The sequence below is a fragment of the Ictalurus furcatus genome, chromosome 20 (genome assembly GCF_023375685.1).
Source record: "Ictalurus furcatus strain D&B chromosome 20, Billie_1.0, whole genome shotgun sequence".
NCBI classification, from domain to species: domain Eukaryota; kingdom Metazoa; phylum Chordata; class Actinopteri; order Siluriformes; family Ictaluridae; genus Ictalurus; species Ictalurus furcatus.
The window spans coordinates 18,567,483-18,590,002 of NC_071274.1; the positions used below are offsets into that span (position 1 = coordinate 18,567,483).

The 22,520-nt window shown below is 40.5% G+C and overlaps 1 protein-coding gene across 1 annotated transcript in view; it reads right to left on the reverse strand.

The window, feature by feature from the left end:
- Positions 1-22,520, reverse strand: part of LOC128624037 (protein unc-13 homolog A) — a 45,152-nt gene that overhangs the window by 19,867 nt on the left and 2,765 nt on the right. The window contains exons 4-21 of the mRNA XM_053651316.1: positions 19,829-19,946; positions 17,548-17,671; positions 16,839-16,909; positions 16,678-16,732; positions 13,597-13,626; positions 12,395-12,608; positions 8,224-9,300; positions 7,682-7,784; positions 6,378-6,424; positions 5,390-5,468; positions 5,242-5,247; positions 4,948-5,022; positions 4,596-4,815; positions 3,600-3,827; positions 3,318-3,459; positions 2,609-2,778; positions 2,260-2,375; positions 1,159-1,322 (exon numbers count right to left, since the gene is read on the reverse strand). Coding sequence (XP_053507291.1) covers positions 1,159-1,322; positions 2,260-2,375; positions 2,609-2,778; positions 3,318-3,459; positions 3,600-3,827; positions 4,596-4,815; positions 4,948-5,022; positions 5,242-5,247; positions 5,390-5,468; positions 6,378-6,424; positions 7,682-7,784; positions 8,224-9,300; positions 12,395-12,608; positions 13,597-13,626; positions 16,678-16,732; positions 16,839-16,909; positions 17,548-17,671; positions 19,829-19,946 — 3,039 coding nt within the window. The remainder of the gene's footprint in view (positions 1-1,158; positions 1,323-2,259; positions 2,376-2,608; positions 2,779-3,317; positions 3,460-3,599; positions 3,828-4,595; positions 4,816-4,947; positions 5,023-5,241; positions 5,248-5,389; positions 5,469-6,377; positions 6,425-7,681; positions 7,785-8,223; positions 9,301-12,394; positions 12,609-13,596; positions 13,627-16,677; positions 16,733-16,838; positions 16,910-17,547; positions 17,672-19,828; positions 19,947-22,520) is intronic.

The following is a 22,520-nucleotide window of genomic DNA, read 5'->3' on the forward strand; positions in this document are numbered from 1 at the left end:
TACACAGTGCTGAGCATTAATACAAGAAAAAAGTTGAGTCAGAGTACGTAACAAAACAAACAAATGCATTGATAATGTTCTATACTGAAAATGTTCTATACTAAAACATTTTGGATTTCTGTTACATAAAGCAAACAGTGAGACATATACAGACCTATTAATGCGTGACACATCTGTTTAAGCACATGGATATTCTCTCTGTATAACATCTAAAAATTGGGTTTACTACAGTGTTTACAGAAAATGACAAAATGCACTCCAATAGAGTTGTTTGTTAATTTCTTCCGAGATGTTATACAAGATGCTAATTAAGTAATGGCAATGCTACAAATTCTTTCAGTTGTTTTATTGAGATCATATTGGTGAAAGTTGAAAGGAAGTACCTATATGGTCAAAAGCTTGTGGACCGCTGACCATCACACCCATATGTACTTCTTGAACATCCAGTTGCAGATTTCATCCGCCTTTGCTGTTACAATAGCCTCCACTCTTCTGGGAAATCTTTCCACTAGAGTTTGAGGAGTGGCTGTGGGGATTTGTGTTCATTCACCCACAAGAGCATTAGTGAGATCAGGCACTGATGTTGGGTGAGCAGGAATTGGGTGGTGTTTCAATTCATTCCAAAGGGGTTCAGTGGGGTTGAAGTCAGGGCTCTGCACAGGACACTCGAGTTCTTCCACTCCAACCTTGGCAAACCATGTCTTCATGGAGCTCGCTTTGTGCACAGGGGCATTGTCATGCTGGAACAGGTTTGGGCCTCTTAGTTCCAGTGAATGGAAATTGTAAAGCTACAAAGCATACAAAGACATTCGGTACAATTCTGCTTCCAACTTTGTGGCAAAAGGCTTGGGAAAGGCTCACATATGAGTGTGATGGTCAGGTGCCCACAAATGTTTGGCCATATCGTGTATTTTTCTTCATAGTTATCCATAAGCCTAATGATCTAATTATTTTCTTCTTAATAAAACACCTTAATTTTATGATCTCAAGACGCAAGGCCTCTCTGGACTTGATATGTATGATATGATATGTAATTTGCATACTAGTAATACCCACATGCAATGGATGTCAGTGATGCCATTGAAAAAGTCCATTAACCTTACTGCTATTTCATAACATCTCTAATCAGCTCTCCGTCTCTCTCTCTAGTCAGCTTACGTCATGGCTTGGTAGATGGACTCCACTCCGTATCTCATGGCAAACTCGTCCACGATCTCCTGTGCTGTCTCCTCAAAATAGACTTTCCAGGCGTCATCTCCTTTAGCGTCAGGAATCTTCACCACGCCGCCGTTCTGCTCTTCAGTGGTGTAGTGGAATAGGTGCTGCAGACACAAATGCTGCCAATAAAACACTGGAGAAAAACCTCAATCAATACGGCCACTTTTACTGAAAGGAACCCACTGGTTTAGATTCAACCGCACAGAAAAAATGTATAGAAGTTGTTAGAAATGAATGTATAATAGACAACGTTTTGTAGTTTTTGTTGTACTTCTCCCAGTGGGTGTGAACTTCTGCTTGGATTGATGGCACAAGAATGCATGTTTGAGCACTTATCCAGTCTTCCATTAAAACAGTTGATTTTTCCTCAGGACTGATATTGATATTGATTCTTTTTAAATGCCACACCGATCACACATTTTAAACCGTGGTCATGTAAATCAATTAAGAAGCTATATCACAGGTCCCTCACTTCCTGTTTCCTTGTAAAGTAAATAACGGCATGTTTGAACAGGGTTTATTACACCATGAAGCTTATGGTATTTTCTACTATAGACATTTCTGATAGTTCAGAGTTCAAAAGTTGTGACATAATGATGCTTCTTAATATGGCGGAACCAAGTGAAGCTCAGTTTGAGTTAGATCCTGTCAATAGTCAATAATTTACCAACACATCTGAGGGAAATGCTGTTATTTCTGACAGTTCTTTCTTATTTTTTTTTGTTTTGTTTTTTGATATAAGCAGTTGTCCTGCCCGCTAGGCTCACTGGTTCCTCTGGACGAGTCCGCAGTGCTGATATTAGCCAGGACGTGGTTCTTTAATGGTGTACAGGAAAGGAATGGTTCCAGATTAGTCGCCATCAACAGCACAGGCTGTTGCAAAAAAGTGATATGGCAGAGTTGACATTGAAACCCACTAACTTCCAGTTACTCTCACAGAAGTATTGAGCTTTCACTACAATCCAGGGGAAAATCACATTATAATACATTCATTCATCTTCAGTTAGTTGACCCTGGTCAGTATACAGTATCTGAGCTGACCTCATGTAGGCAGGTGTACTGGACATGGTATGGAGCCACTGTCTCCTCTCCTTTAATTTCCACACTGATGTGCATGCGGATGGCTCCAGACACGGCCGATTTATCTGTGCGCTTGTCTGTGCAAGGAGGGGGAGAAGCAATGAGAGAGCAAGAGAGAGAGAAAGAGAGAGAGAGAGAAGTTAGAGAGAGAAAAAGACAGGTCGTAAATTAACTCAACCTCCCTCTATTCCGAGATCCTTCTTATTTCCGCTTTCATTAGTTTTCATCAGTATGATTAAAATCTGACACACACACATACACACACACACACACACACACACACACACACACACACACACACAGAGCTCACCCAAGTTGTACCACACGTCCATTTCTCCACTGAGAGTCCGGACCTCGATGATGGTCTGGCCCAAGAAGTCATCAGACTCTCTTTTGAACCTCTGTTTCACGCGAGATTTAATGTCATCGTCTTCGTCCCACACTCGCACCTTTATGCGATCGGATGAGTTGTGGCACTCGCTAGCAACATGAACACAAACTCTGTGTTTGTATATGCTCACTATATTTATATTGTATTATACCACAGAACTGATGAACTCTTGAATCTGATTGGTCAGAAAGTGTTGTTTAACCTTCTACAACAGCAGCTCAGACAGTCTGGCTGCAAGGCAAATCACACGTTTATATTAAAAAAATTCTTCCTTTTTGTCAGTAACATGACAAGCAGAAAGGTTTCGTATTAAAACTGTTGACAATGATAACTTGTGTCGCAGATGGATATACCACAGGATTAAATGTAACTATAAATGTACAAAATAGGGAATGTCATTCTTTAATAAAAAAATGTTGGACATTGTTATCGGATTATAGCTTCAGGGTGGTAACAGTACCTCAGCTTCGTGATTGCCCTGAAATGTTTCATTCTATGCTTATCCTATATGTTATATGATTCCACCATTAGAATTTTCTCCAGTGTACACTAAATAGTGAACCTGGCTTTAATGACAGACAGTGCTAAGCAGGCTAGGAGTAAAAAAAAAAGAGGGACAAGGGCTTACAAGTGGAAACTCTCATCCCAGACAGGATTGAGGTTGCCATAGATGGTCTTGGTCCTTTTCTTGGTCTTGCCCACCTGGACCGTGACGTAAGGATCACTGGAGCCTGTCTTATCCTTGGCCTGCAGTCCTTGAGCACAGACCACTGAGAGAGAAACAAACATACACACACATACATCGACCTTCTTTTCAATACAATGTTACTTAATGCATTTAATGTACTGTATTTCTAAAAACTTTTCTCCAGCAACATTCAGACAGGATTCACTGGCTTTGAACTCTGACCTGTGATGCTGATCTTGGCCGACCATTTGGACGTCCCGTCGAGAACGCTCTGCTTGATCTGCTTCATCTGGGTGCCATGGGTTGTCTTGGCCACACCGAACACCTCCTGGATGAGCTCAAAGATCTCGGGTTTGTTGCGTTCACGGATCTTCATGCGGTCCTTCAGGACCATGATGATGTTCTGAGTGCGGTCCTCTGCCCCGTGCTTAGAGCTCTTCTCGGCAGCTCCTGAAACACAGAGCATAGCCAAGAGTCTAAAACATCAGATCCATGCTTGCTGAACAGATCCAAGCCTATGAACTGGTATGTTAGTGGAGAGAAAAAGAGCTCTTTTTTTTATGTGTTGTACCTGTTGAGATGATCGATGACTCGAAGCTTATACAATCATTTAATCCATAATTTTGTCAGTTAGTCTTATAATTTACTCCAAGTTTACTCTCTCTCTCTCTTTCTCTCTCTCTCTCACACATACATACAATGATCTTGCACTCATTTGTGGTCTGGTGGTATTTGTACTGTATTACTATCAGATTATCCAACAGTTAAATGCTCAGATTGGATTTTGGGATTGCATAAAAGTATCTGCCAAATGAATATATGCAAATGTACGTGAATTTAAACAGATTTCTGCATGAGAAATGTCAACAGCCACGTAAGGCCTTCACCAAGTAACATTTATTCTATATTACATAATAAATTGATGTGTCGCAATTTCTCTCATCAGGAAATCATATTTCTATGAATATACAAATGCATACATATGCGCTGCTCCTTCCCCTGGTAAACAAATGTTGCATGACCTGAATTGGCATACTGGAACCTTGTAGGCTATTTCATTTTATGATGCAATAACATTTGTCTGTCATACTTCTTTTTCCATCAGTTTCCGTGTTTCTTAAAAAAAAAATGTAGAAAAACTCTGCTGTAACAATTTTTAGATAATGTAGGTTTACACAATGTGGGTATTGAGGTCATTGGCATATCATGCTCACTCACTCTGTAGGCAGTCGGCATTGAGGAGGTCCTGGCACTTTTCGTGGCATTTGACCCCGCACTCTGTGCAGCGCATGCCCTGACGGGCGATACCCCACAGCAGCCCCTCACACTCGTAACAGTAGGTGGGTGTAGTGGCTGTCCACACCTCAAAGTTGTGAGGAGTCGTACAGGAGATGGGGTAGATCAGAGCTTGGAGGGCCTTCTTATACACATGACTCTTCTGCAGTAGGAGACATGGAAACAGAAAACAGATTGTGATGCTTTTTGAACTAGATTAGTGGGTGCCAGTGGGATTAGTGTGTTGTTTTTTTTTGTAGACATATGGCCACAGACACAAACACAGAGCACTCACCAGTTCCTCATTGTTGAGTGTGCTACATGCCATAGCAGATGTGATTCCGGCTTTACGAGAATTCTGAACCAAAGACTGCATTCAGACACAAAAAGAAACAGAAAGAAAATCTGAATCATTTCTTTTCTTTTAAAAAAAACTTCAACATTATACATAAAACAGTGCATTCACTCCAGGTCAATGGTTCTGGGAACATCACTAACTAACTGGTAATTTGGTGCATGAGCTGCTGTAATTCAGCAGGGGGCGGAGCTAATTTCTGGGCTGGAAAAATGGTTCTTGTGCCAAACTTACCATAGCCTGTGCGGAGGCAGAGGCAGCAAAAGACAGGGAGAGAAAAAAACAACAATGTTATATTCAAATACATACACAAAGTTATGTGATTTACTGCGCGCACAAAAAAAAAAAACGTTGTGAAGATTTTGGCATGCATTTCACTCACCAGGTCCCGGACTAGTGGGATGGCTTTCCTCTTGCGTAGGTCAGGCATGCTGTCTATGCTGTACAAAGCTCCTCCCATTCTGCATGAACACAGGAAATAACTCATACCCGAGCACAAAGTCTGAAATTTCTCAAGAATATGGTTTTCGTCACTGCTGGTTCTGCTTATGAGATATATAAGTAGCTACACCTGACAGCTATGTTCACGATGATGACCCCGCCCCATAGTGATTGATAGGGTTCCTGACTAATAATGTCTAAATTCTAAACACATGCAATTGGCTGAGTCAGATCTTCGTGCCTCTCAATAGGCTTACACTTTTCTACCTTAATGCCTTATAGCAGCACATTGCAATAAAGCTTTAAGAGCTGAGTGGAGGGGAGTTTGGGAAATATCTCACTGTTGCCACAGAGAATACCTTCCTTATATTATCCGCACTTAGATTAAAACCATAAACTATATCTAAGTTGTGTGTGTGTGTGTGTGTGTGTGTGTGCGCGCAAATGAGTAAGTGTGTACTGTATTGTCAACCAATAAATAGTAACAACTAATTCCCAGTTAAAAGCAGAGAGCCTCTGATTTACATTAATTCTCAAATCCAATTAAAATATATTACATATGAGCTCTTGATAGTGCAACAAAAAAGAGTTCACCCTATTGTTGGGAGACAGTGAGTTCAAATCCTCAGACGGCACAGCCTTCCATGGCCAGGAGTCAAGGGACAAAACTGGCTGTGCTCTCTAGGTAGGAGGGATGTCATACTCTCTCTCCCCTGTCAATCACAGTGACACTAGCCAATTGTGGGTGTGTGTGTGTGGGCTCGTATACGTAGAAACAGGCTGATAGCGCTTTCCTGAGTAGGTTATAGCTGAGTATTTGTTAAATCATGTTTAAAAATTAAGTAGTGTAACAAAAGGTGACTCTAAACTTCATTTAATTCTGCTTACTTCTAAACAGAGTCTTCGGTAAATGCTTGATTTTGACTTACCCGCCCTTTCCAAACCAAAAAGACTGAGAATCTGTTTCTCCCCGTTCCTGAAATGAGATGAGATGAGAGAGAGAGAGATTTAGAAAGAGAGAGAGAGAAATGACAAGAACATTCATGCTGACATGTCTCTGGAGAGCACTTCACAAACCCTGATTAGGCTTGACCTACAAACCAAAATCAGCAATATTTACAGCACTCATGGAAGTCACTGAAGTGAGGTACACAGTTATATTTTGGCCAAACCACAACAATCAACAAGATCCATGCACTCTGAGTCCAAGGGCTGCAATCTACATGACCTTCAATCATTTTGAGAAGCACCTGATTATAACAGCACTGCAGAAATGATTGAATCACAGTCTGAATAGTAGATTTCCAGGAAAGGCTGTATTCTCTGACCTTTACATGAATTACACACAGAAATCAATTAGCAATCATGGTAACAGCAATTAGATTAATTCTGAGGCAGGTTTCTGAGAATTCTGAGGCAGGTTCGTCTATAATTTTCACCTTGACTCAAATTTAATTCATTAGCGTAAAATATAACGATTGGTAGTAAATAATCTGGTCCCTCACTTTGAAGTCTCTGGGCAAAGAGAAATGTCACATGTATGATCCTGTAGTTGCTGTCAGCCAAAAGAGAAAACGAATTCATGCTTCCATAAGCTTGTGTATGCACACAAATGCTCAATGTGCAGACCTTCACAAAACCACCACATAACTTTTATACCACTAGAGCAGACCCACCTGACTCTCGTCCAAGCATGGCCCATCTGAGTGAACATGCAAATCGCTAAAGCAATGAAAAGAGACTGGAGAGAAAACAAAATGGTGGGATACAGACAAAACAAGAAAACAGCCAAAAATAACAGACAAAACAAAAGAAGAAGCAGTGTGACAAAGTTGCATGGCAGCAGTTATCTGCAGTGGTTAAAATATCAGCAAGACAAAGCCTTTTTAGCATTATTATAATTTAGCAAATGCATGTACAGTATATAAAATGAAATTCGGAAATCAATCTAAGTGCATCAAGCCAAAATGCTAGTAAAATAAAGTTTGTAAAGGAAACCAAGCAGTGATGTGAATTGACTATTGTAATGACTGTTGCCTTGAATCCTGTCCCAAGTGGGTTTCAGGTTTCCATCCAAGACAGCCATTCAAAAATCAATACTCCATAGATCATGCATCACTTTAGCATACACTTAATTCCCCTTCTGATTTAGCATCCAGATTCAGGATTGATGACCACCGTTGAACTTCACCCATAATAGCCCATGGAAGTAAGAGTATTTTTAAAGTCCTACCTCCTGCAGCTGCTGTCGGACCTTGTTGAAGAGCCGTAACCAGTTCTCTTTAGCTCGTACTGCTGGGTCTACTGGCTCCTTCACCTCCTCAACTTCTGGCTCTCTACACAGATAAAAGAGAATGCAGGCATGAACAGATGATTTAGGCTTTGATTTAACAATCACACTCATTTGGTATTTGTGGAAAGGTTTGGCTGTTTTTGCTGCTTTATTTAGGTTTAAAGCTTTGGACACCTGGATACCAACCATCCTACTGAAGATGGAGCTCCTACAGGGTTCAGTTCCACTGCAAAACTAAATGGAACTAGGTTAGTTTGGGTTTGACCTGAATTAGGACAGTAGATTTTAATGCATAATATAATAGCTACTGATATGGACGTGAGACTTCAACTCCTGAAGGACCACAGCATTGCACAAGTCAGTGTTTACCATCCATTTTCTGGTCAAAAAAATTATTAGATGTTGAGAGACAGCCAACTATGCAGTGCTGACCCATATTTTTACTAATTATTTGCTGCTGTGCATGGGAGTAACAGCAATACCTGTCTGGATCAGGCTCTAATTCCATCTCCTCAGGTGGTGTTGTTGGAGGGGTGATCTCTCTCTCTTTTTCCTCCAGAGGAGACCCTTCTACTGGAATTTCCTCATCTTTTGAAGGTGGCTGCTCTTGCACTGGTGGTTCCTCAATGACCTGTGTTTCCTCTGTTGGTGTGGTTGGTTTGGTGACAGGGGATAAAGGTTGAGCATTGGTTGTGGGAGTCTGGGTTGGGGATTCTGTGGGTTTGGCTGTGGTTGGAGCTGCTTGTTGGATTCCAGAAGCCGGAGGTTGGACTGGTGCAGCTTGGGGCTGAGATGCTGCAGGTTGTGGTTGTGGTTTTTGGGGTTGGGGTGTGGGTGCAGGAGGCGGTGAGGACATTGACATAGATCCACCCAACCCAAAAACAGCAGTTAGAGGTTTAGCCATAGCAAAGAAGGACTGGACAGATGGGATGGGACCTGTAGAATGCTGTTGCTGGAGAGGTGGCCTGGCCTGCTGCTGTGTTTGATTGGGTTTGTTTGGAGCTTGATTGGTTGGTGGTGGTTGAGTAGGAGCTTGATTTGTTGGTTGTGTAGGAGCTGGACTGGCCATCTGGTTTGCATTCTGGCCCTGTGGCACCTGCTGTGTTGGTGGTTGCTGATGCAGGGATGCCTGTTTCTCCAGTGGTGGCCTGGAGGTTGATGGCACACCCAGTTTGGGTGCAGTGCTGGTAGGGGTCGGGGTGTATGGAGGCTCCTGATCTTCGCTGAGAGCCTCATCAATAGGGCACAGATCTTCATCATTATAGTTGAAGTCATCCTCTTCACCCTCATATAAGTCAGCATCTTCAGCATATGGGCCACCATCTTCATAAAGGGCACCTTCCTCGCCACCATCTTTGCTGTAGGCACCCTCATCACTGTAGGCACCTGTTGTCTCGTCTGGTTCCCAGTCAGGAGAGTCTTTGCTGTAGGAGACGGATGAGTGGCATGAGTGGTAGGAGTCATTCTCGTCATACAGCTCCCGCTCACCATACTCTTCCTCACTTAGCTGTGAGCTACAGTGGCTCAACTCTGCTGATGATGCATAGCTTCCTGTCGGACTAAAAGAGAGAAAGCAGGAGAGACAGAGAGAGAGAGAGAGAGAGAGAGAGAGAGAGAGAGATTAGTATCTGCTTGGAGATTACTGTATAAAACTGACAAGTTCATCAAAGTCTATTTGTGGAGGCTTTATGGTTTTAGCTTGGGAACATTTCTGAAAAAAACCCCTTTCTTTTGTAAATTGAATTACTACTTAGAATGTTTTTTTTAATGGGTTACCCTTGACATACAGCATAGGATACACTTTTTATTCCTTTAAGCAACCAATGAGACAGTGATGGAAAGAGAATATCACACATACACCCTTAGAAAACAGGGATACTCATGAGTTCTTGGAATTGTTAAGAATTGTTCTTAGCTTCTTAAAGAAATTCTCTGAATACTCTGTTGTTCAGATACATGTAGAATTTTAAGATTTTCCCCAGAGGGACAAACCAAAGAATCCTTAGGGGTATTAAATAGAATCCTTTTTTCTAAGAGTGTACAGAAAAGGTTCTTTATAGTGAAGCCATTTTTGGTTCCCTGAAGAGCTTTTCCCTCACAAAGCTCCACAAAACTCCACATAATGGTAACCCATGGCATCGAAAATGGCTCAAAAATGGACAATGGTTAAAAATAAAGCTTCCAAAATAGTTATTCTATGACAACACTCACAATATCTTTTGCTGTTTAATGCTCTTTTTGATAGGTAATTGTATAGGGATTGCTTAATATCTTGTTCTGAAAATCCCAGTACTCTATATTGATATAAAATATCAATAAAAGGTTATATAAAAATAATATTTGAAGTACCAGCATTAATTAGACTGTGGATAAAAGCAGAGATTGTAAATCTTTGGTCTGTTGCGTCAGTCAAGAGAATCATCCAGAAATGAGGATATTATATAACAGTATACAAGAAATATGAAGAGGAAGAGTGAGAGAGAGAGAGAGAGAGAGAGAGAGAGAGAGAGAAGCAGAAACTGAAGGAGGACTTGATGTTTCATTTGATATTGCGGGAACAGAAAACAAACTCAGATGAGAAAGCAAACCATCAATCTAAAAGATGGAGCTACTTTGGCAGTCGTGGGATGACTAGAGTGGAAAAATGTCACGAACAACAAAGCTGACTCATAAAACAACCCCCCCCCCCCCACACACACACCCACACCTCATTCTCTCTATGCTGTGATTCTATCACCAGCTATTTATGCATAAACACAATGCGGAAGAGACCTTGGGAGGCTTCGGTTTGGAGAAAACCACCGGCTATTCCCAGTGTGCCAAGCTAGTTACATCATGCTGAGTGGGACTCAACCAACTGTTAGGATATTCCTGAGTTTTGGCAGTAAAAGCACTTTGAAAGCATGCTGTGAGTGAAGCTCTGTAGGTGGACGATTTAAAAGCGGTGTTTTAATACATTAAGAGTCTTAAATTTTAACGATGGATTACACAATCATGAAGAACTCCTTGTAAATTGTTTATTTAAATAATGTTCCTGTAATTCTAATTAAGGTTAATAACACGTGTATATACACATATATTTGGGCAATGTCTTTTTGGACCTAAATAGAATAAACAAGAGCTTATTGGAATTTATGTCTCATAGCTGCATCAAAACTCAAGAAGGAGCTATATAGAAAAAACACATTCTTATATTTTTGAAATCTAGCCTAATTTAAGCAAAAATAATTTTTTATCCAAATGTAGATGGTGCAAAACACGAGAAATCAGAGCAAAGTGCTTGAGAAAGGTTAGAGAAAATGAGGAAAAAAGAACCATTATTAAAGAAAGACACATGGATCAAATATGATGAATGAGCCTATTAAATATAAGGAGAAGGGAAGGAGGAAAAAACACAACACTCATCCACCCACCCACCCACACACACCCACACACACACACACACACACACACAAACAATCTGACCCACATACATTTAGACATACCCGAGTTAACATACACTTGTATGCGTGCATTTGCTAAGACATTCTCATCCTCGTACACTATTGACCAGTGGCATTTATTAAATAATGCATGAAGCAGCGCAAGATAAAAAGTGGTTTTATGCACAAAGCACACCACAGGTCAATACACACACCCACACACATCCTGAAGTAGGCCAGGCGATGCTGTCATCACCTGCTCTGTTTAAGCGACGCTACAGACACCAGGATCAAATGAGCTGCTGAAAACTGCTTAAACAATGAAAATGTTTGTCCTCCAGCTAGAACCATTTAGCAAAACATGATTTAACTGTACCATCTGGCTTTAACTTTCTAAAGGGCTTCTAACATAGAACCTTTTCTAATGGGGACCTTTTTTCTCCAGGAGTGTACAGTAGAAAGCTTTGAGGCTGTTATTTATGTGATCAAATGTGATTATAGCATTATATAACCACCACTAGATAACCTGACAGATGTCAGTTAGAATGAATAGATTATCAAGAGGTGTGGTTGTCTGATCAAATTAGCTCCTCCCATTCCATTATTTTTTATTAGTGCCACAAACGTAGATATTTATTTGAGATTTAATTTCAACGGTTCGAAAGCTCAGAATCATAAATCAAAAAACAGGTTAGGAGTCAAAGATTCATAAAGCTCCAGCGTCATAAGTATACAATATAAACCCTTTTCTAAAGGCTGTACAATAATAACATTAATGGGTTATTTTTAATGATGTTAAATAGTTTACAGATAAATTGTGAGAGTGAAATTTGAATGTTTTATTCATGTGTGAAAAAGAAACAAGAACACAACACATAAAAAATGGATCAGCCAACGAGTCCTTTGAGTCCTTGAATCAATTTGTGAATCGATTCGTCAATTGTTCGATGCGTGCCAGTTAATTGGATATTTCCTTTAAAGAATGAGATTATCCTTCATTTAGCAGGTCCCAAGAGTTATAATTAGGAATTCGATAAGATGCTCACGAGGGTCTTATCCACACCTTTTTGGTGAAGCCAGGGTCAATACGGAAATGATATATTACAATTTAACCCAAAACCCCTTGCAATTATTATCTAGAACCAATCACAGCAGATGAGAGAGCAACATTGTGGGTTAGAGCACAGGCTCTCTAGCTCTCTCTCTCTCTCTCTCTCTCTCTCTCTCCTACCTGATTGCTCTCTGGTGGTCGTAGTCGATGATGTCACAGCTGTGAATAGAACGGGTGTAAGTGGCTCGGTTGGTGCGATGCTGCTGACCCATGGGGTATTGGTGGACGGAGGCGTTGGGCTGTGATGTGCTATAGAACGGTGGTGGGATGCTGTTACTTGTCTCACTGCGGTAATCACTGTCCCGGTCATCCACCGCACTATCTGGGTCTTCGTCTACACATGGGAAGTGAGCGTTAGCAAAGGATTTAATTTCCACACAAATATAATGCCAAACCAAACCAAAACCCTGTTTTACATGAGCCTGTAGAATGAAATGCAACAATGGACTCTACCCCTTCAAAATGAGATTACCACAAGAGCTAAATCTGGCCCTCGGGGAGGAAGAGGAGGAAGACTGTGACTCATTCAGGAGTGGAGTGTGGTGCTATATTCAGGAAGGCTCCAGTATGAGTCAAACCTCTTATAAGTGGTATGCTTTGGAGACGAGAGCCAAGATTGGGTGAGGGGTGGCGTGACAACTGGGCCGATGGGCCAACTGGACCCTCGCCAGCAGGTCCATCTGCTAATCCACGCATCAGCAAAGTTGTGTGTGTGTGTGTGTGATGCAGTTAGTGTGTGATCCACTCATGCTCTTTTGGTGATGCTATTGGAAAGAAGGTTATGTATTATATTGTTTTATTGTGATTCTCTTGATATTTTCATGGTTGCTGCATAATATGGAAGTAAGCAACTTGAAGAGATGGTGGTATTTTACAGGATATTACAGGATATTTAATATGCTTAAAGGATTTCACGGGAGTGTTCGTCATCTTTTTCAAAGCTGCTATGAACTTGTAGCTAAATCACAGGAGAAAAATAAACACCTGGGTAACATTTGTGGAGACCAAAGAGACAGTACAATTGATTGTCTCTAGAATTCTTAGCTATCGTTCACCAGAATGCTAACATTACCCTTATCATTCATTTGATTAAAAATACAAAACACTGTATTACTATTATAATGTAATACGATTACATTTGGGGTCATTTGTATTATCTATGAAAACCGCATTCCGTCACATGTCCTTTCCCTGAACACATGTGTGTTCGAGGGGAAAAAATTATCACTTTTATAATTTATAAAACATATCACTTACTTGGCAATCCAAACATAACCCTTTGATCATAGCATGCAGCTTAATGACAGTAAACAGTGACTCACTCTGCTGTTCTCCCCACAAATTCCAGTTACCTGTAAGAGAGCAGACATACAAAGGACACTCAGGTTGGTTGAGACTAAAGCGTTGATTTGTGGGATAAACAAACCAGATGCAAAGTACCTGCATATACTGTATTTTAATGAAAGTAAATGTATAGTCAGAATTGCTGCAAATCTAGCACACTGGAATATGTGCTATGGTGGAAATTCATCTGTAGATGGACGCTAATGAAATGTGAAATGTGTATACTTCTCTCCAACACACACCACTTCAGTAAATGCTTTGTCAGTGCAGGACAACAGATTTCACCAAATGATCATTTCACACACAAAAAACTTCAGACTAGCCCCAAATATTCCAACAATATTTCTCCCATAAGGTCATTTTGGTGCCCATAAATTTATGATGTAAGGATATTATCCACAACATTAACCCCTTTCCCTCTCTCAAGCTTTGAGGTTTTAATTACAATAGAAATAGTTAGGGGGGCAGTGGTGATTTAGCGGTTAAGGCTCTGGGTTACTGATCGGAAGGTCGGGGGTTCAGGCCCTGGTGCTGCCAAGCTGCCACCGTTGGGCCCTTGAGCAAGGCCCTTAACCCTCTCTGCTCCAGGGGCGTGGTATCATGGCTGACCCTGTGCTCTGACCCCAACTTCCTGGCATGCTGGGCTATGTGAAGAACAGAATTTCACTGTGCTGTAATGTATACGTGACCAATAAAGACCCATTATCATTATTATCATTGACACACTGTCTGCACTTACACTTTGCTCTTGTTTGTGGAAATTTTTAGATTTAATTCTGATTACTTATATTATAAAACAAGAGCCTGGTGGCTGCAGAATATTTTTAAAGACCAATTTGGCCTAAAAAAAAAAGAAGCATGACCCTGGTGATTCCTGCCCCCATTTTTGACCACTAGGTGCAATAATCTCTGTGGAGCTAAATGGGGAAGTTAAGCCCAGTGCCAACTGCCCCATGACTGTGCTATCCAGAAAGGTGAGCAAATCAATGGAGCATCAACTTATATACAACAACTTACTACATGGCCAAAGCTTTGTGGATACCTGACCCTCACACCTATATGTGCTTGTCGAACATCCCATTCCACATGTAGTCCCTCTTTCCTGTTATAATAACTTCCATTATCCTGAGAAGGCTTTTCACTAGATTTTGGAGCATGGCTGTGGGGATTTGTGCTCATTCATCAACAAGCGTATTAGTGAGGTCAGGCACTGATGTCGGGTGAGGAGGTCTGAGGTGCAGTCGGTGTTCCAGTTCATCCCAAAGGTGTTCAATGGGGTTGAGGTCAGGGCTCTGTGCACGCCACTTGAGTTCTAACACTCCAACCTTGGCAAACCATGTTTTCATGGAGCTCACTTTGTGCACAGGAAAGTTGTCATGCTGCAACAGGTTTTGACCTCTTACTTCCGGTTACAAATTGTAAAGCTACAGCATACAAAGACATCTTATACAATTGTTTGCTTCCAACTTTGTGGCAACAATTTGGAGAAGAACCGCATATGGGTGTGATGGTCAGGTGTCCAAAAACCTTTGGCCATATAGTGTGTGTATAAACTAGCAACTTTTTTTTTTAAATAGTTGGTCCCTCACAAGAGGTAATTAGCATATCAATTGAATTTAAAATGTATTGTGAGCCGCCACTTGTTAAACGTAACTATAAATGGATAAAAAGTATGGGATGTTATTCTTTCATTAATAAAAAAATGTAATCCATGGCAATTTGCTGTGGTATAAGGGAAATAAAACCCTCGGAGACATGCTTTCACTGAAAAATAATCAATGTTGGGGTAGTAACTTATAATATAACAGCACATCCTGTCATGTTTTATTCCTTACTAGACTCACCCCAGTACTCTCTCCCGTTCCTCTCAGCTAATAGAGTGGAGGAAATCACACAGCCTTTATTATAGGCGGCTGTGATGCCTCACCAGCCTGTGATTAACACAATGTGGGTCTGGCAGGTAGCCAATGACAATCTCCGGCTGCCTGCCACAACCAATGACAGGCCACTTGAGTGTAGCCCAGCCCACTGGAACCTGTGTAGTAAAATTAGTAACTGTGGCAGTAATGTCTTTAAGGTCAGAGATTATGCTTAACTATAATATTCCTCAGGGCATGTTTGGTGTCATTTTTATCCATACTTAATGGTGAACAATGTGGTGATATCATAAACATCATAGAAGTTTAGGAAATAACATTTAAAATATATGTTGCACTATGTGCTCTTTCACTGACCTGGTGTCGCTGATTAAAGATTAGTTTAGCATTATACTCCATCCATGACTGGAGGGTGGCAACATGGTGGCTGTGACCCAAGCCACCCCAATTCTGGCCTCAAATCACATCCCTTAAAATGTCTACCACTCTTACACAATTCATTTAGGCTTTAGGTGTTTTATCCAAAGCCCTTTCAGTATTAGGAACTACCACATAACTACATATAAAGTCTTCAGGTAGCTGTTTATTTTGCACCATGGAACAAATCAGATATTCTGCAAATTTAACTTTGTCTTATACATAATTTGGTGGTGCTGCCTCTTAGTGTGCGCTCCTGCCTCCAGTTACAACCTCATATCTATAACCTGAACACTCTGCTTTTATCGAACAGGCAGACAGGTGAGAAAGGGAACACGAGACAGCATCTGTGAAAAGCTCTGAAATTTTGCACATCTTTGGGTTTTTTTCTTATTTTCTTATTCTCCTTATTTTAATAAATAAAGTAATCGATAATTAGTTTAATTATCGATTACTACTTACACAACAATGTTCATGAAGTAGCAGCACAAGCTACTGACTATTAAAAGAACTTTGGCCTTTGCAGATCAGGTGCCGCCAAAATTCCACATCAAAAACTTCCATAATACAGATAACCGATATCCGGTGAGTGTAAGATTACATAATCCAGACAAGTCTAAAAGCCTTGTGGTGAATAGAGATTCATTTGAGGTTGTGGGAGCTTCTACAGGCAGGAAGCAGTAAGGTAACTCGACCTATCCCTCCACCTCTGAAGTCTGTGTGTGACAGTATGGGATTGATTTTATATGGAAGTGTGTAACTCACAGCATTGGCTCCCGGGAATAGGAAGTGGCCTCTCCTGCTGCTCCTGGTATGAGTACTACGAGAACAAGCATAATTAGATTAATTAACAGATTATGACATTTCCAGGATGGTATTTTAAACATGTGAATCATGTGACTTCTTTATGGGGAAAAGGAACTTACATCCTGGTCTCTCATGGCATTGAGCTGTTCAAGTTTCTTAGCCCAGTAGCGAGCTTCCTCTTCAGGGATATCTGTGGCAAGGAGCACATGCATCCACACACATGTTTGCTTTACAATCCTTGTGAGGACCTTCCAGTGACAATGCATTAAATTACTGCTATGCCTACACCTAACCCAACCTAAACCTTAACCTCAGTAATCAAAGGGAAACATTTTGGCTCTTTTAATTTTTTGTTTTGTTTTTTTCAAAAAAAGAAGAAAAACAAGAAATTAAGTTTTCTTCTTGGGGACCAGCCAATTGTCCTCAGAAAGTCAAAATCATCAAAAATGGCAGACATCGAGACTGGGACCCAAACAGCAGGTCATGGAAGTGGGTGGTTTGTACTTTCTTCATACACACCCCAACTACCACATATACACTGTGTTACTTTGTTTGCTTGAAGAACCTGCTGTGACCTTATGCCAACACAGATTTCTAGCCAAGAAACAAAAATGGGCCTCAATGGTCTCTCTTTTTCAGCAGAAACTCACTGAAACTAAGGTACTGGATTAATAATGACTGTAATGCAACTGATTTTTGGCTCTTCCTAAGGTTTAAGGGTAGCCATTTATTTCTAATAAAGAGAATAGAGGATCCATTTGAGATTGTGGTGATGAATCGGTAATCTGTTGTTATGATTTCAGTGGGATTGATTAATTACGGTCCTACCCAGTGGCAGTTCGAAGCGAGTGTCGAGCAGCACCCGGTGAAACGTTGGGTCTTTGGTGCCACAGATCTCATTATCGTCCATGATGACCTGGGAGTCCAGAGTCTGCCACTCCCCTGGACCCTCCTATGAGAATACACAGGTAAAATGATGACATGAGATTAATTCATAATCACAGTTATTTGGTTCAATATTGAAATCATGAGTATTTATTACAATTACACAATTTAAGGACCAAATTGGGACAAATCTCTGAATCACAGTAAGGCTGCTCCTTAGTTACATTAACTGAGTGGCTTTTTTTTTTTTTACAAACACAATTAGCTTCAGTATGCAACCAAGCAGAAATCTGAATGGGAATCTAATGATTTAATACACTGAAGTCAATAAATAAGCAAACTGTCGGTACATTGTTATGGTATAAGAGGAATAGAACACTTCAGGATGTGTTGTAATAGGAAAATAATCAACATTGAGGAGGTAACAGCTGCGTTACACCACCCCATTGTTGATGATTAAACCCTTTATACCTCAACAATTTGCCAATAATTACATTATTATTAATTATATAACAACACAACATATTTTGTATCAGTTTATTCTTACATTTAATGTTGTGGAACATCTGTGAGACAAGTTAGTTCCTGTTATTAGTTTCGTATACCATTCCCTCACCAGACTCTCTTTTTTCCCCACTCTCTTGAAGTTAATAAGATTTTTTTTTAATTGCATCTTGTCATAGTGCCGAGAAACCGGAAAAAGTCCTGGTATAAAGTACTGACACTGGAGACTCCTTCCACAATTATTAAATAAATGTCTCCTCACAGAGACTCCTCACTTCACTATATCCATGTTAAATAATATGCTTTTTTTAATCCATTGTAAAAAAAAAAAAAAAGGTCATTGTAAATAAGTTGTTGCTATAGAAATGATACTTTATTAGATACTTTACCTATGATTTACCTTGCAGCTGGAACTATTGTCAGAGCTGCTTTTTAAAGAATATCAAACACCTTCTGACCAATCAGAATCGAGAATTCAATAGCACTAGTATAAATATAAACATCCATATCTAACATCAGCCAAGAAGCTAGATTTAACTAAGCTCACCAATATCATAGTCAATTATGTTAAATTACCCGAAAAAGCCAAACAAAATCATGCTCACAAGTAAAATATTTTTTTTAAATTGCAGCTCTATATTTCTGTGAGTCTTCTTTTTTTTTGACATTCTCTGCAGGACATCATTATTAAATGGTAAATGGTCTGCACTTATATAGTGCTTTTATCCAAAGCGCTTTACACTGTGTGTCATTCACCCATTCACACACACACCAGTGGTAGCAGAACTGCCATGCAAGGTGCCAGGAATCGAACCGCCAACCCTACGATTAGTGGACAACCTGCTCAACCACCTGAGCTACAGCCGCCCCAACCATTATTAAATAAAATCTACTCTTGAACATCACGATTAACATGAAAAAGCCATTGTCCACACTATCGTTATCACTCCAGCTGGAGTCTGGTGTGGAACCAAATGAAAAATATTGCCCGCTACTGTCATCACTTCTGTAATCACATCTCACATCAGCAGTTTTAGTTCACCCTTGATGGCTCAGTTACAGATCAAAGAGACACACAAACGTGTCTGTTGAAGTCCGGGAACAGGCCAGGCAATAATCCCGATTCATAATCGAGGACAGGTGATACATTATTCATACAGAGTTATAAAAACAAAGTGAAAAAAGCTCACGCTCATTTATAAAGCAGAACATAAAAGCTGCAAATGGGAGAAATGGTTGCTTCGCTTTAGAGGAGGCCATTGTGTGTGCTTATGTAACTGTCTCTCAGCAGCTGGTGCGTGTGCGTGTGAGTGTGTGTGTGAGAGAGAGAGAGAGAGAGAGAGAGAGAGAGATGGGTGCTGCTGAGCTCAGCTCAAACAGAAACGCATTACACCGGTAGACTTTTGCTACTATGGATTTGAATTTTTATGCCTTGATTTAAAACAGCAAATGAAATTTGGAACTTGAATTCGATTAAATCAAAAGTTGTATTTAGTACTTTGAATGTGTGTGAAACATTTTAATGCTGAGTTAATGCACACTGGAAAAGCAAAACTGCAACCTTGCTTATGTTTTGAAGTTTTACAGAAGCCTGCTTATATATCACTTCATGAAATCCTTCAACATTGCTTAATAAAGGATTTATGGAATGCTTATGAATGTGTTATGCATACAACAGTGTAAAAGACAGTTGTAGAATGCAATTGGTCCCGCTCCTTACTTCATTTGATTGACGGATGCTCTGCAACGGGATCCAGACGGTGCCCACCATGGTGTCCCAGATCAGACCTTTATTCCACACCTCCACCGTCAAACCCAGATCCAGCCGGTTTATCTCACTGCCCAGAGAGAGTGAGAGAGAGAGAGAGAGAGAGGTGTTACTTGTATTGATACTTCTTTCTTATTTTACCAAATTTTTCTTCATGCACATTATTTCTCTTCTTACACATTATTTTTAATCGGATACATTACTGCCAAAGCACTGGGGGGCATTATAAATAATCTTTTATTACAACATTTATTCATATTAATGAAGCATTGCTGAATTAAAGAGAGATAGAGAGCGGGTGAGAAAGAGCGACAGCTCTGGAATGATGATATTGTCCTCATATTATATTTAACAAGGGATTAGCATTGGAACTGGGTCGATGATATTGCCAGCAGCATGCTGTGTTGATTTTGTAAGTACATTTCTTTTATGTAATTATATTAACTTGCATTATAGCAAATGGTAGCGGACTGAAAACAAAGCTGGAAGCAGGGCTGCGAGGAACACGACGCGGCTCAATTACAACACAGCAGGATGCGTTATTAGAGTGAGAGAGGAAGATGGAGGAAGAGAGAGAGAGAGAGATGGAATGAAGTAAGTGGAAGACAGATGAAAGCTGCATGTGAAACTACACTCCACTATACTATAGGCTACATGCACAAAATTAGTACAGCGCTATAGTATATGAATGAAGCCTAAAAGATTAATACTCTCAGAAGAAGTCATTAAAGGAATACTCCAGTGGTTTTCAACCTAATTTGTAACCTAATTATTATCTATGTGTAATTATCACAAACAGACTGTGACGAGGAGGAGGGAGAAGCCAGGTTGTGAAGATGCACACCTGGCACTGATTTGGCTAATCGTGTACTATACTACTATGTTGCAAAATTGGAAAAAACTTCATGTCTGTCCATAACAAGATCCTAAAGGCTGAGTGAATCTAGCATGCATATATATGTGTGGCGGTCTGGGAAAACCCAACAGAGGTAGCTGGGTAAAAAAGACAAAAAAATTCAGTTTTGGCCATGGGTTTTTGACCCTATCTCACAGTACACTGGTGTTCTATTCTGCCGGCGGAGTGGAAATCCTCTTATTAAACATTTTCCATACCAAGACGCTAAAGGCTGCTTCCACACTAGACGTTTTTACTCAACTGTCGGTGCATGTTATAAATGTAATCCTACAGGAAGTGAGCACAAAGCGTCCTCTTATCTGGCACAGCAGAAGTTGAAAAAAGATCAACTTTTTAGAAAAGCACATCATGACATCAAGCAATCAGGATGCGAGCTGGAAGGCAATCGAGGTAAAACAAACACGGAGAACAACATGCTGGTGAAAAATCTTGTTAGTGAACGAATATAATGAGAAAATATTTCGTTGTCAATATTCCACCATTTTAGTGTAACTAACACCATTTAGTATAATTAACACCATCATGCAGTACAGCCACACAAGCAGCTCGAACTTTCTTCATTTTCCACCTGGAAAGCTACAGAAACCTTCTCAAGACAATCAACCTCCTCATCCCCAGAGTTACACCAATCTCATCTCTCATTTCATCTACATTATGGATGATAATAATAAATCTAAATCTACACAGCAAGCTAGGCTGGTTATATAGTTGAAGTTAGCCAGGGAAACATGTCTACATTCATGCACACTGCAACTACACATCCACTACAGATGCACTGGATAGTGACCAGGTTGAAAACTGATGGAATATTCCTTTATGGAAGCCTATAGCACTTACTGAAAGCTGAGCACTTCACACATTATAGGGTTAGCCTTCCTCTTTCCTTTTTTGCTATAATCAGATCATGTTTTCGATATAAATGGAGCTTGCAGTAATTAATCACACGTAAGATTTTGTGCAAGAGGCAGCAATGAAGCGAGTTAGTGAGTGCTAATTATGGCCATGTGGCTGTGGGAGAGTGTGTGTCTGTGTATGCGTGTGTGTGTGTGTGTGTGTGTGTGTGTGTATGTATGTTGGTGGGGTTGCAGAGATGTGGACATTACGGACATGTCCCTGGTCTCACGACACAACAGAGAATCTCCACAGAGCTTTGTTACACAACAAGCACTTTGGCACCACAGCACTCCAATCCCAGTGCTCTGAAACAGTACCCACCAGTACATACACACTCCTGCTAGCCAATTCTACTCCACTGGATCATGGGCAAAATGAACGAGCGAAAAGGAAAGCATAGAGGAAATGAAATGGAGCAAGATGGAGAATGAGGGATGCATGAATGAATGGGCTGACAGGGAAAAAAAGGAGTGCGAATTAAAATGAGTGCAAAAGACCGAGGCGGAGAGCGATGCATGATTGAGCGAGTGAGTAAACGGCGGGGGCAGTGAGGTAGGGGGAGGTGAAAGAGTGCAAGAGAGAAAGTGAACGAGTGCAGCTGGACTGTATGAGTGTCTGCATGAACAAGCCTGAGTTGAGTCACGGTCTGAACATAGAATCCTGGGAACATAGAAAAACAAAAAGATAAGAAACTTTTGCTTCTTTCTTTATTGATCAAACCTGTCAGTTAAATATGAAGCCAACTGTCTTTTACTCGGCACTTATTAAAGCAGGTCTGTCATTTGCAATGGATTTTTATGACCAAAACATGAAGATCTGTGAGCGAATCTAGCA